This window comes from Coregonus lavaretus, assembly GCF_964263955.1.
Source record: "Coregonus lavaretus genome assembly, chromosome: 34".
Classification (NCBI taxonomy): Eukaryota; Metazoa; Chordata; class Actinopteri; order Salmoniformes; family Salmonidae; genus Coregonus; species Coregonus lavaretus.
In genome coordinates, this window is record NC_140021.1 from 11,126,342 (window position 1) to 11,141,005 (window position 14,664).

The 14,664-nt window shown below is 44.7% G+C and overlaps 1 protein-coding gene across 1 annotated transcript; it reads right to left on the minus strand.

The window, feature by feature from the left end:
• Positions 1 to 235: 235 nt before the first annotated feature.
• On the minus strand, positions 236 to 14,208 carry shisa2b (shisa family member 2b; the record flags this gene model as incomplete). The annotated part of the gene is given in 7 exon segments (XM_084151824.1): positions 236 to 456; positions 459 to 528; positions 531 to 679; positions 682 to 735; positions 738 to 755; positions 758 to 799; positions 13,902 to 14,208. Coding segments are annotated over 7 exon segments (861 nt in total).
• Between the last annotated feature and the right edge of the window lie 456 nt (positions 14,209 to 14,664).

Consider the following 14,664-nt stretch of genomic DNA (forward strand, 5'->3'; position numbering starts at 1 on the left):
ATAAGGTTTCTCACAGAGTGGCCATAAGGTTTCTCACACAGTCCTCATAAGGTTTCTCACAGAGTGGCCATAAGATTTCTCACACAGTCCCCATAAGGTTTCTCACACAGTCCCCATAAGGTTTCTCACACAGTCCCCATAAGGTTTCTCACAGAGTGGCCATAAGGTTTCTCCCAGTGTCCCCATAAGGCACATAGTCCTCACAAGGTCTGTTACACACAGTCCCCAAAATGGCTTAAACTGTTACTGGAGGGTACTTCTGCTCGCTGGTGACACTGGCCACACTGGTGGGTGGGGGGTAGGGGGACTGCAGCTGTCTGTAGCCCCCCTGGGTGGGGTCCAGGTAGACCCCCTGGGGTGGGGAAATGTGGTGGGTGGCGTAGCCGATGTACTGGGGGTGGATGAACTGTCCCTGGTGGGGCATGATCTGGGTGGCCTGCTGGCAGTTGAGCACAGAAAGTTGGTCGGCATGTTGACGAAGACACTGGCGTCTGGAGGGAGACAGCAGGAGGCCTGGGCACGCATCATGGGCTGGGGGCCGGGCGAGGCACCTGGGCAGGAGGGGCAGAGGAACTGGATGAGGTGGCCGTGCTTGATTGGCGGGAGGAGGAACCGCGAGACGTGCCCACGCTAGCCATCATGGGAATGGTCTCAAGGAGACGGCCGCCACCAGACCCGCCCCTGACGACAGTTCCTGTTTGGGGCGGAGACAGTGGCAGCAGCAAACAGCAACCACGAACCCACCAGGACGAAGCCACGAATACAGAGCCCACGATCAGGAAGGGAACGTAGATGGGTACTGTAGAGAGAGAGAGAGAGAGAGAGAGAGAGAGAGAGAGAGAGAGAGAGAGAGAGAGAGAGAGAGAGAGAGAGAGAGAGAGAGAGAGAGAGAGAGAGAGAGAGAGAGAGAGAGAGAGAGAGAGAGAGAGAGAGAGAGAGAGAGAGAGAGAGAGAGAGAGAGAGAGAGAGAGAGAGAGAGAAGAGAGAGAGAGAGAGAGAGAGAGAGAGAGAGAGAGAGAGAGAGAGAGAGAGAGAGAGAGAGAGAGAGAGAGAGAGAGAGAGATGTATTCAGTGGTTTGATAATAACAAATGATTTTTAACAAACAACAGAAAATGTGTCTTTTTTTATTTCCTCTCATTATCAAATATACACTAAAATTTTAAAAAAAGTATATGACAAATTAGTGGATTTGGCTATTTCAGCCACACCCGTTGCTGACAGGTGTATAAAATCGAGCACACAGCCATGCAATCTCCATAGACAAACATTGACAGTAGAATGCCTTACTGAAGAGCTCAGTGACTTTCAACGTGGCACCGTCATAGGATGCAACTTTCCAACAAGTCAAATTTTCACATTCTGCCCTGCTAGAGCTGCCCCGGTCAACTGTAAGTGCTGTTATTGTGAAGTGGAAATGTCTAGGAGCACAAGGCTCAGCCGCGAAGTGGTAGGCCACACAAGTTCATAGAATGGGACCGCCGAATGCTGAATTGCGTAGCGGGTAAAAATCATCTTTCCTTGGTTGTAACACTCACTACCAAGTTTCCAAACTGCCTCTGGAAGCAACATCAGCACAATAACTGTTCGTTTGGGAGCTTCATGAAATGGGTTTCCATGGCCGAGCAGCCGCACACAAGCCTAAGATCACCATGCGCAATGCCAAGCATCGGCTGGAGTGGTGTAAAGCTTGCCGCCATTGGACTCTAGAGCAGTAGAAATCAACCTTCACCATCTGGCAGTTCGACGGACAAATTGGGTTTGGCGGGATGCCAGGAGAAGCTACCTGCCCGAATGCTTAGGCCAACTGTAAGGTTTGGTGGGAGGGGGAATAATGGTCTGGGGCTGTTTTTCATGGCTCGGGCTAGGCCCCTTAGTTCCAGTGAAGGAAAATCTTAACGCTACAGCATACAATTACATTCTAGATATTCTGTGCTTCCAACTTTGTGGCAACAGTTTGGGGAAGGCCCTTTCCTGTTTCAGCATGACAATGCCCCTGTGCGCAAAGCGAGGTCCATACAGAAATGGTTTGTCGAGATCGGTGTGGAACAACTTGACTGGCCTGCACAGAGCCCTGACCTCAACCACATCGAACACCTTTGGGATTAATTGGAACACCGACTACGAGCCAGGACTAATTGCCCAACATCAGTGCCCGACCTCACTAATGATCTTGTGGCTGAATGGAAGCAAGTCCCCGCAGCAATGTTCCAACATCTAGTGGAAAGGCTTCCCAGAAGAGTGGAGGCTGTTATAGCAGCAAAGGGAGGACCAACTCCATATTAATGCCCATGATCTTGGAATGAGATGTTTGACGAGCCGGTGTCAGACAGCTGGAGATCGAATTTGAATATTGAAACAATGTTGCAAATGTCAGAGAGACAGACAGCAAGGTTTATACAAATCTCCGCTGTTGAAAACTAAATGTTAGTCTAAAAGAAATGTGAGATAATGTCTAGATGCTTTTTATAGTGGAGATCAAGTTTATCATTTGCCTAGCTGGGCTGATGGAACAGATTAAATAGGCATTTTAACGTCATAGATTTAGCCGGTGGTAACTTGTGGAATAGACACCGGCTGGAATGAGGTTTTAACCAATCAGCATTCAGGATTAGACCCACCCGTTGTATAATAAGACATTACCATTCTCTCTATAACAAGCAGAGCAGAACGAGGACAGAACTTCCTCAGACCATAACCACTTACGCCCTCAGAGAAAACAAACTGAACACAGTACAACATCAACATGATGAAGTGGTTTACTCTGCCATCAAGGCTTTTGACATGATTTTGGAAAAGACCCTCTTTGCTTGAATTAGTAAAGTTGAGAGACTACGAGTCAACCACAGTGAGAAAAACAGGTTGTCTAAAGGTTCAATCAAGAGCTGTTACACGCACGTGTTTTCACCTCACCCACAAACCCAAATGAGAGGGAAAGAGAGATGGAGTGAGACGGTGAGACATAAGAGAAGAAAGGTAGAGACGAAATTAGAGGAAGAAAGGGAGAGACAGAGGTGGACTAGTGGCGTGTCTCCAGGGGGCCGTAGTCCCTCATTAGAAGTTATTAACTTTGTTTTGATCTGTTCTAATCCTGCGCGCCCAGCTGTGACCCCACTCCCCTCTGCCGACCCTGTATCTATCTGTCTGAGTGGGTTTATGTGTGTGTGCGTTTGATCTGTGTTTATGTCTGTGTGAGGGGGGATTCTGTCTCATACCAAAGTTATGCAGACAGAATTTATGTAGGTATTCCTGACCTCTTCCCCTATATAAATCCACATCACGCTAGCGCATTTAAGTCAGAATAGTCCCTTATACTCTATAGAGGCAGCATTAAGACATATTGAGAGTGGCATTAATGATGGCTGGTTTGGAGTAATGCAATAGGTCACATTGCAGGCCTAATTCCATACATCTTTTTAACATTATATAGGCCAACCTTGCAGTGAGGCTCTAATGCATACTACATCTCTCTTACTGTAACTGTGTTGAACCATAATAACAGCTGTGACTCTGGAGATAAAGCAGGCTACTGTGTGTTAAATCCGATCATCTGTATGATTCTCTCATGATTAGCATGTAATTCACCCCTCAAAGTACACAGCTGTTTTTCTGTCATCTGTCTAGTGTAAACCAGTTCCAGGAAGTACAGTACCCAGCTAGCACATAATGTTCTAAGAACCATGTGTTTCTTAGAGCTCGGTAAAAGCGTGGTTGTCCTGTCGTTATTTTGCATACAACCTTCCCAGAACTTTCTGGGAATGGTGCAGGATAGTTGCCTGGCTTTGGAAAATTCTCAGCACATTTAAGGAACTTGACCCCAAAAAATTGTTTATTGGTATTTAATTACTTTAACAGAACGTTTCCTAAATGTTCAAACATGGTTACATTTAATTTAAATCTTGGTAATGTTCTAGGAATGTTCTCCAACTGGTTTGACATTGGGAATATTCTCAAATAGTTCAGAGAATGTTAAGAAACAATGTTATTCTGTGGGAATTTCAGTACTTTAGCATAATGTTTCCTACAGGTTTCCTCATGGTTCTATTTAAAGTCATGTTCTCAAATTGTTCCGAGAATGTTAAGAAAACTTTCCATAAAAAACATAAGAAAACTTTAGTAATGTTCAGAGAATGTTCTAAGAATGTTATTTAAAAACATATACATTCCATTCTCAGCATCAACAAAACTCTCTCTATCCTCTATCTTGTTAAGTGTTTCAGGTGTGTTGGCCGCGCCCACTAATTGGCCAAATCTGAACTTAATGAGTGCTTGTTTCCTTTGAATTGGGGTCTGTTTGAATAGACTAAAATGAACAGCTTTGTATGTGTAAAAAAACATGGAACGCTAGATCCATCCTTGTGGCGCAATTGACTAATTCCATGGATAGAGAACAGAAGATTATAGGTTTGAATCTCACTGATGCTGTGTCACAATAAAAAAGAAATGTGTTTGCATGATTAATGCCTAAGGCAGGGGTGTCAAACTCATTCCACGAAGGGCCTAGTGTCTGCTGGTTTTTGTTTTTTCCTTTCAATTAAGACCTAGACAACCAGGTGAGGGGAGTTCCTTACTAATTAGTGACCTTAATTCATCAATCAATTCCAAGGAAGGAGCGAAAAGCCGCAGACACTCGGCCATCCGTGGAATGAGTTTGACACATGTGGCCTAAGGAAACACATTTATATGTGTCCTATCTGTGTTTGGAGTTCAAAAACATTAACCCAGAATAAGCTAGCAGTGTTTTTAAAGTCTTATTGAAACATTCAGTGAAAGTTTTAAGGAAGTTATTCAAAAACCTCAAAATGTCAGTTCTCAGAGTGTTAATAAAACCTCCCAGGAAAACTTTCAAGGAACCAGAGTAAAACATTCACAGAACCTCCCTGCAACCTAAAAATAAATGTTCACTTCTGTTCTCAGAACGTTTAAAAACCTTCAGTTTTACATATGCTTTTGTTCCCACAACCAATGTGAAACCAAAAACATACGTTCCCACAACTTCCAAGGAACTAAATGTGCTAGCTGGGTATTCACGTTAAGATTACTTGCTAATGAAGCAGCAGGCTAACTCTCTTACAGAGGGGATGTAGAGAATGGCAGTGTAGCCTACTACAGCATACAGAAAGTGGTTAATAGTACACGTAAGTGTTCTTTGGGTGTTTCGTTAACTTTTGACCCAACAGTGAGCACTCATGGGGAATGTTGGCAGCAATGGGCCGAGTGGCAGGACCAGGGCAGAGTTGAGGTGCTTCCTCACACACATGCACACACACGCACACAGGCACACACCCGTTTGGAGCACAATGGGGAACTTGTTATATTACAACTGATTTCATGTGATTTATTGTTCCTCTGGTGAAGTTACTCATTTTCCAGTTTGAATATTCCAAAGTGTTATGGAGTGTAACTGTAACCCTGAGAGAGGCAGTGACTCGTTCTGTCATTTTCTTTTTCATTCTCTCTCTCTCCCTAACACACACTCTTTCTCTCTCTCTCTCTCTCCCTAACACACTCTCTTTCTCTCTCTCTCTGAGCAACATCAAAAGTCATCAGCTTTTCAAAGGACCTTTCAAGATGTCTAAACTCTGAAGCTATAGGCACTCATTATATAATTCTGGGACAACAGACGACTTGACTAGGTTCATTCTAGATACAGTACAAAATAGGTAGAAGCTGAGACACTATGACATCAATAACCCACCAATGAACTTGAAACTCTCAACCCGCTCCACTACAGCCCCGTTGATGTGAATGGGGGCTTGTTTGGCCCTCCTTTTCCTGTAGTCCACGATCAGCTCCTTTGTCTTGCTCATGTTGAGGTAGAGGTTGTTGTCCTGGCACCACACTGCCAGGTCTCTGACCTCCTCCCTATAGGCTGTCTCATCGTTGTCTGTGATCAGGCCCACCACTGTTGTGTAGCCAGCAAACTTAATGATAGTGTTGGAGTCGTGCCTGGCCACACAGTCGTGGGTGAACAGTCAGTACAGGAGGGGACTAAGCATGCACCCCTGAGGGGCCCCCGTGTTGAGGATCAGCGTGGCAGATGTGTTGTTGCCTACCCTTACCACCTGGGGGCGGCCTGTCAGGAAGTCCAGGATCCAGTTGAAGAGGGAGTTGTTTAGTCCCAGGGTCTTTAGCTTGGTGATGAGCTTTGTGGGCACTATGGTATTGAACACTGAGCTGTAGTCAATGAACAGCATTCTCACATAGGTGTTCCTTTTGTCCAGGTGGGAAAGGGCAGTGTGGAATGCGATTGAGGTTGCGTCATCTGTGGATCTGTTGGGGCGGTATGCGAATTGGAGTGGGTCTAGGGTTTCCAGGATGAGTGTGTTGATGTGAGCCATGACCAGCCTTTCAAAGCACTTCATGGCTACTGACGTGAGTGCTATGGGGAGGTAGTCATTTAGGCAGGTTACCTTCGCTTTCTTGGGCACAGGGACTATGATGGTCTGCTTGAAACATGTAGGTATTACAGACTTGGTCAGGGAGAGGTTGAAAACGTCAGTGAAGACACTTGCCAGTTGGTCCGCGCATGCTCTGAGTACACGTCCTGGTAATCCGTCTGGCTCCGCGGCCTTGTGAATGTTGACCTGTTTAAATGTCTTGCTCACATCGACTACGGAGACCGTGATCACACAGTCGTCCGGAACAGCTGGTGCTCTCATGCATGCTTCAGTGTTGCTTGCCTCGAAGCGAGCATAAAAGGCATTTAGCTCATCTGGTAGGCTTGCGTCACTGGGCAGCTCACGGCTGGGTTTCCCTTTGTAGTCCATAATAGTTTGCAAGCCGTGCCACATCCAACAAGCATCAGAGCCAGTGTAGTAGGATTCAATCTGTCCTGGATTGACGCTTTGCCTGTTTGATGGTTCGTCTGAGGGTATAGCGGTATTTCTTATAAGCGTCTGGATTAGTGTCCCGCTCCTTGAAAGCAGCAGCTCTAGCCTTTAGCTCGGTGCGGATGTTGCCTGTAATCCATGGCTTCTGGTTGGGATATGTACGTACGGTCACTGTGGGGACGACGTCGTTGATGCACTTATTGAGAAAGCCGGTGACTGAGGTGGTATACTCCTCAATGCCATTGGATGAATCCCGGAACATATTTCTGGGCTAGTAAAACAGTCCTGTAGCGTAGCATCCGTATCATCTGACCACTTCCGTATTGATCGAGTCACTGGTACTTCCTGCTTTAGTTTTTGCTTGTAAGCAGGAATCAGGAGGATAGAATTATGGTCAGATTTACCAAATGGAGGGCGAGCTTTGTATGTGTCTCTGTGTGTGGAGTAAAGGTGGTCTAGAGTTTTTTTTCCTCTGGTTGCACATGTGACATGCTGGTGGAAATTACGTAAAACGGATTTAAGTTTGCCTGCATTAAAGTCCCCAGCCACTAGGAAGGCCGCTTCTGGATGAGCATTTTCTTTTTTGCTTATGGCCTTATATAGCTTGTTGAGTGCGGTCTTAGTGCTAGCATCGGTTTGTGGTGGTAAATAGACGGCTACGAAAAATATAGATGAAAACTCTCTTGGTAGATAATGTGGTCTACAGCTTATCATGAGGTACTCTACCTCAGGTGAGCAATACCTAGAGACTTCCTTAATATTAGACATTGCCCACCATTTGTTATTGACAAATAGACACACACCCCCACCCCTCATCTTACCAGACGTAGCTGTTCTGTCCTGCCGATGCACGGAAAACCAGCCAACTGTATATTATCCGTGTCGTCGTTCAGCCACGACTCGGTGAAACAGAAGATATTACAGTTTTTAATGTCCCGTTGGTAGGATAGTCTCGAACGGAGATCATCCAGTTTATTCTCCAGTGATTGCACGTTGGCCAATAGAATGGATGGTAGAGGCGGGTTACCCACTCACGGACTAATTCTCACAAGGCACCCCAATCTCCGCCTCCTGTATTTCTGTCTTTTTGTCATGCGAATGACAGGGATTTGGGCCTGGTCTCGGAGAAGCAGTATATCGTTCGCGTCGGACTCATGAAAGAAAAAATCTTCGTCCAGTTCGAGGTGAGTAAACGCTGTTCTGATATCCAGAAGCTCTTTTAGGTCATAAGAGACGGAAGCAGCAACATTACAGTGGGGAAAAAAAGTATTTAGTCAGCCACCAATTGTGCAAGTTCTCCCACTTAAAAAGATGAGAGAGGCCTGTAATTTTCATCATAGGTACACGTCAACTATGACAGACAAATTGAGGATTTTTTTTTTTTTAAATGAATTTATTTGCAAATTATGGTGGAAAATAAGTATTTGGTCACCTACAAACAAGCAAGATTTCTGGCTCTCACAGACCTGTAACTTCTTCTTTAAGAGGCTCCTCTGTCCTCCACTCGTTACCTGTATTAATGGCACCTGTTTGAACTTGTTATCAGTATAAAAGACACCTGTCCACAACCTCAAACAGTCACACTCCAAACTCCACTATGGCCAAGACCAAAGAGCTGTCAAAGGACACCAGAAACAAAATTGTAGACCTGCACCAGGCTGGGAAGACTGAATCTGCAATAGGTAAGCAGCTTTGTTTGAAGAAATCAACTGTGGGAGCAATTATTAGGAAATGGAAGACATACAAGACCACTGATAATCTCCCTCGATCTGGGGCTCCACGCAAGATCTCACCCCGTGGGGTCAAAATGATCACAAGAACGGTGAGCAAAAATCCCAGAACCACACGGGGGGACCTAGTGAATGACCTGCAGAGAGCTGGGACCAAAGTAACAAAGCCTACCATCAGTAACACACTACGCCGCCAGGGACTCAAATCCTGCAGTGCCAGACGTGTCCCCCTGCTTAAGCCAGTACATGTCCAGGCCCGTCTGAAGTTTGCTAGAGTGCATTTGGATGATCCAGAAGAGGATTGGGAGAATGTCATATGGTCAGATGAAACCAAAATAGAACTTTTTGGTAAAAACTCAACTCGTCGTGTTTGGAGGACAAAGAATGCTGAGTTGCATCCAAAGAACACCATACCTACTGTGAAGCATGGGGGTGGAAACATCATGCTTTGGGGCTGTTTTTCTGCAAAGGGACCAGGACGACTGATCCGTGTAAAGGAAGGAATGAATGGGGCCATGTATCGTGAGATTTTGAGTGAAAACCTCCTTCCATCAGCAAGGGCATTGAAGATGAAACGTGGCTGGGTCTTTCAGCATGACAATGATCCCAAACACACCGCCCGGGCAACGAAGGAGTGACTTCGTAAGAAGCATTTCAAGGTCCTGGAGTGGCCTAGCCAGTCTCCAGATCTCAACCCCATAGAAAATCTTTGGAGGGAGTTGAAAGTCCGTGTTGCCCAGCGACAGCCCCAAAACATCACTGCTCTAGAGGAGATCTGCATGGAGGAATGGGCCAAAATACCAGCAACAGTGTGTGAAAACCTTGTGAAGACTTACAGAAAACGTTTGACCTGTGTCATTGCCAACAATGGGTATATAACAAAGTATTGAGAAACTTTTGTTATTGACCAAATAATTATTTTCCACCATAATTTGCAAATAAATTCATTAGAAATCCTACAATGTGATTTTCTGGATTTTTTTTCCTCATTTTGTCTGTCATAGTTGACGTGTACCTATGATGAAAATTACAGGCCTCTCTCATCTTTTTAAGTGGGAGAACTTGCACAATTGGTGGCTGACTAAATACTTTTTTCCCCCACTGTATGTACAAAATAAGTTACAAACAATGCGAAAAAACACACAAAATAGCACATTTGGTTAGAAGCCCGTAAAACGGCAGCCATCCCCTCCGGCGCCATTATAACTGGGTGGTTCGAGCCCTGAATGCTGATTGGCTGAAAGCCGTGGTATATCAGACCGTATACCATAGGTATGACAAAACATTTATTTTTACTCTTCTAATTACATTGGTAACCGGTTTATAATAGCAATAAGGCACCTCTGGGGTTTGTGGTATATGGCCAATACTGTATACCATGGCTAAGGGCTGTATCCAGGCACTGCGTGTTCCGTCGTGCATAAGAACAGCCCTTAGCCGTGGTATATTGGCCATATACAGTGAGGGAAAAAAGTATTTGATCCCCTGCTGATTTTGTACGTTTGCCCACTGACAAAGACATGATCAGTCTATCATTTTAATGGTAGGTTTATTTGAACAGTGAGAGACAGAATAACAACAAAAAAATCTAGAAAAACGCATGTCAAAAATGTTATAAATTGATTTGCATTTTAATGAGGGAAATAAGTATTTGACCTCTCTGCAAAACATGACTTAGTACTTGGTGTCAAAACCCTTGTTGGCAATCACAGAGGTCAGACGTTTCTTGTAGTTGGCCACCAGGTTGCACACATCTCAGGAGGGATTTTGTCCCACTCCTCTTTGCAGATCTTCTCCAAGTCATTAAGGTTTCGAGCCTGACGTTTGGCAACTCGAACCTTCAGCTCCCTCCACAGATTTTCTATGGGATTAAGGTCTGGAGACTGGCTAGGCCCCTCCAGGACCTTAATGTGCTTCTTCTTGAGCCACTCCTTTGTTGCCTTGGCCGTGTGTTTTGGGTCATTGTCATGCTGGAATACCCATCCACGACCCATTTTCAATGCCCTGGCTGAGGGAAGGAGGTTCTCACCCAAGATTTGACAGTACATGGCGCCGTCCATCGTCCCTTTGATGCGGTGAAGTTGTCCTGTCCCCTTAGCAGAAAAACACCCCCAAAGCATTATGTTTCCACCTCCATGTTTGACGGTGGGGATGGTGTTCTTGGGGTCATAGGCAACATTCCTCCTCCTCCAAACACGGCGAGTTGAGTTGATGTCAAAGAGCTCGATTTTGGTCTCATCTGACCACGACACTTTCACCCAGTTCTCCTCTGAATCATTCAGATGTTCATTGGCAAACTTCAGATGGGCCTGTATATGTGCTTTCTTGAGCAGGGGGACCTTGCGGGCGCTGCAGGATTTCAGTCCTTCACGGCGTAGTGTGTTACCAATTGTTTTCTTGGTGACTATGGTCCCAGCTGCCTTGAGATCATTGACAAGATCCTCCCGTGTAGTTCTGGGCTGATTCCTCACTGTTCTCATGATCATTGCAACTCCACGAGGTGAGATCTTGCATGGAGCCCCAGGCCGAGGGAGATTGACAGTTATTTTGTGTTTCTTCCATTTGCGAATAATCGCACCAACTGTTGTCACCTTCTCACCAAGCTGCTTGGCGATGGTCTTGTAGCCTACTCCAGCCTTGTGTAGGTCTACAATCTTGTCCCTGACATCCTTGGAGAGCTCTTTGGTCTTGGCCATGGTGGAGAGTTTGGAATTTGATTGATTGATTGCTTCTGTGGACAGGTGTCTTTTATACAGGTAACAAACTGAGATTAGGAGCACTCCCTTTAAGAGTGTGCTCCTAATCTCAGCTCGTTACCTGTATAAAAGACACCTGGGAGCCAGAAATCTTTCTGATTGAGAGGGGTCAAATATTTATTTCCCTCATTAAAATGCAAATCAATTTATAACATTTTTTACATGCGTTTTCTTGATTTTTTTTTTGTTATTCTGTCTCTCACTGTTCAAATAAACCTACCATTAAAATTATAGACTGATCATTTCTTTGTCAGTGGGCAAACGTACAAAATCAGCAGGGGATTAAATACTTTTTTCCCTCACTGTACCACACCCCTCAGGCCTTATTGCTTAATTGAACAGCTGTCAGCTTCAATACCTCGCAGCCAAACCATACCATGAACAGCTTTAGAGGAACCTTTTCTATAAGAGAGTTATATTGTTTCTATGGATATGAGTTACTGCGTAAGGCTCCAGAAAGCCATCTAATGTCCTCCTAACAGCATTACATGATATGTGAAAATAGTGTATAGTGTGACAGACACACAAGTAAAATGGCTCATGGGAGAAGTGCAGTAATGACAGTATCCTGCTGTGACATTATCTGTTGGAGAGTATCTATGGTTTCCATTCAGCCCACTAGTCTAGTCCACACCTGTTGCTGGAGCTGACTGGGGCTGGGACAGCCATACTCTGTCTGCAGTAATATTAGCCCCCATCTCTCTGTTCTTGTTTGGGCATATTATGTGTAACTGGCTGCTCCTCCTCTCTCCATTCAAATCCCTGGGGTCCTCTCCTTTCCTGAATCCCACACATGTTCCTTCATGTTAAATGTTACGCTCTGTTTATTGTTCTTAATGCATATACAATATCCTTAGGGTTATCCATTGACATGGCTGTGTGTATCTTTGCTTTGTGATTAATTGGTTGCCCTGTGGATAACAAATGAATAAAATGTACAAACGGTGCCTTGCATGACAAAATACTTAATTTTGCTCTTGGGAGGAAAACCCTCCCAGTTTAGGTTATTTTGGCCATTGTCCACTCTATGAAAATGTATATAGCTCTTTCTGGAGTGATAAGAGATGATTGTTTCAACAAATGCCAAGAGAGAAACATACTGTAGGCTACTCTACAAGAAAGGCACGCTCTGTTGAAGTATATGTTTAATATCTGGACTAAGTGTAGCCAACTATTATTTTTCTTTGAAAAATGACCATTGCAAGATTTTAGACTCATAGTAAATGTGCCTCTCATTATGTAATGTTCAAGCACTTGATATGTGTGCACTCTAATGTATATTTTCTTCCTATATGATGCAGCTTTCTGTGTTACAATTGTTGTGAGAAGGTGATGGAAATGTGTTGGAAACATGTCAAAGAGATCAATACTAATACCTGTTTGGATCTTGAAGTATTTCAGCAAATCTGCTTTCAATCAAAGTCATGAAGAGTTATGAAATCTGTTCTTCCAATCACACCCAATTGTTAGGCTACTACTAACTCACTACTAAGCCTTAGATGAGGCTACAATGTGACATTATTAGGCGCTTCAGTTCCACCGCAACGTTAAAAAAAGGCCTGGATAAAGTAAAAATGTGTGTTGAAATCATGTGATTGTAACTAGACAAACAGCCCACTGGGCAAAGACGTCAGTTCAACGTCTAGTTTTGATTTACATTTGCTTTAGTTGTCAACTAATGTGAATTAAACGTGAAATCAACCAAACATTTCACCATGTGATTGGATTTCTTGGATGAAATGACGTGGAAACAACGTTGATTCAACCAGTTTTACACAGTGGGAGACGTCAGTTTAGTTCGGCAAACGTCAGGAACATACAGGAAATTCATTCTCATGTGTTTGGGATGGGAATCAACCGTTCACACAGGCCTATACCTTAGTGGAATCAACACGCAAGCGCGGGGAAATGATTCATAACGCGATTTGTTTTTATGAACAGAGCTGTCAGCGCCGTCGCGAGCCACTGCCCTAAAGATCCGGTCAAGTCCAAACTTGATCCTCGTGGGGACAGTGCGCTGCTCGAGCTCTGCAGTCCCCGCGGCGCGCGTGTGTTACAGCTAGAACAAACACAGCTATTTATAACGCCACGCAGCACAATTTGCCATTTGTGAGTGCGTGGGCAGTTAGCTGGCTTTATGGTGTCAACTGACTTCTCTGCAGCTGTTGCTGCCAACTGAACCGGTAGGCTATCTCTACGCGATTTTTAAGCTCCCAGATAGATATAGTGGTTGGAAAAACTATAACATACATAAATGTTTGAAATAGGAAAGAAACTCATAACTCCAACTTTCAATTAAGTGACATTTGTTCTAGGCCTGGGCCAGTGTGGACTAAACCTTCATTAAAATGGGGGCAATTAGGCCCTCTCTTTCCCTCTCACTCATCTCCTTGGAAATGCAATATTGCTGGCGTAGCATATTATTAAGTTTAACAATTTAAACTGAGCCAGTTTAAAATCTAATTTAGAAATTACATTATAATTTTGAGCAGACAAGGAGAGCTTTGCAGCCTTGAAGCAGAGCGTTTGGCACAGCTGCTGTGGCCCCTAAAGCTGACCGTGCTGGGCCAGACAGAGTTCTTACCTGCGCCCGTCTCCTTGTTCTCCTTGCTGTCAGTGCCCGGTTCCTGGACTTGCTTGTCGTTGTCACAAGTCCCCTGGTCCAGCCGTGCTTCAGTCCTGGAGCAGCAGTACCGGAGCTCGCATTTCCCGCAGCAGATGATGGCATCCTCACCATCAAACTTCTCCGGGCACTGGAAGCCCTCTCTCCATGTGCCCTGGTTGTCATGCCAACCGTGACAGTACTCCCCACTCGCCTTCACGTCAATAATAGCCAGGAGCAGAGTCACAACCACTGTGACAGACATTGGGAGACCTCGGCCACCCCACATCCCGACCATGGTGCCCGTGTGCACACTGGGCGCGCTGTGAGACAGATGCTTTCTTTCTCTTACTCTCAGGCTCTAACCTGGCTAACAGAGTGATACGGTGAATGAATTAAATGAAAGAGAGAGGCGACGAAGTGGAAACAAAACTAACGACTTTGAAACTATCATTTGACAGTGGAATTCCGTGGGTAAGCCTAATTCAATAGATCCACAAATGTGTCACCAAAGCGCTACTTTTAAAAGTGTCCACTGTTTGAAGTTTATCACAAGATTCCAATTAGCGTTAGTAACGCTTGTTGAGAAAATAAACCATTATCAAATACCCAGAACATAAATAGCCTACATTTGGCACCAATCTTACAACTAGCCTATTATTTCATAGCGCGTCTTTCACTCTCAATTTCACGGCTGTGAGCTCTCGGAGCCCCGGGTAAATCCAACATCAATCCAGGCTGAGCG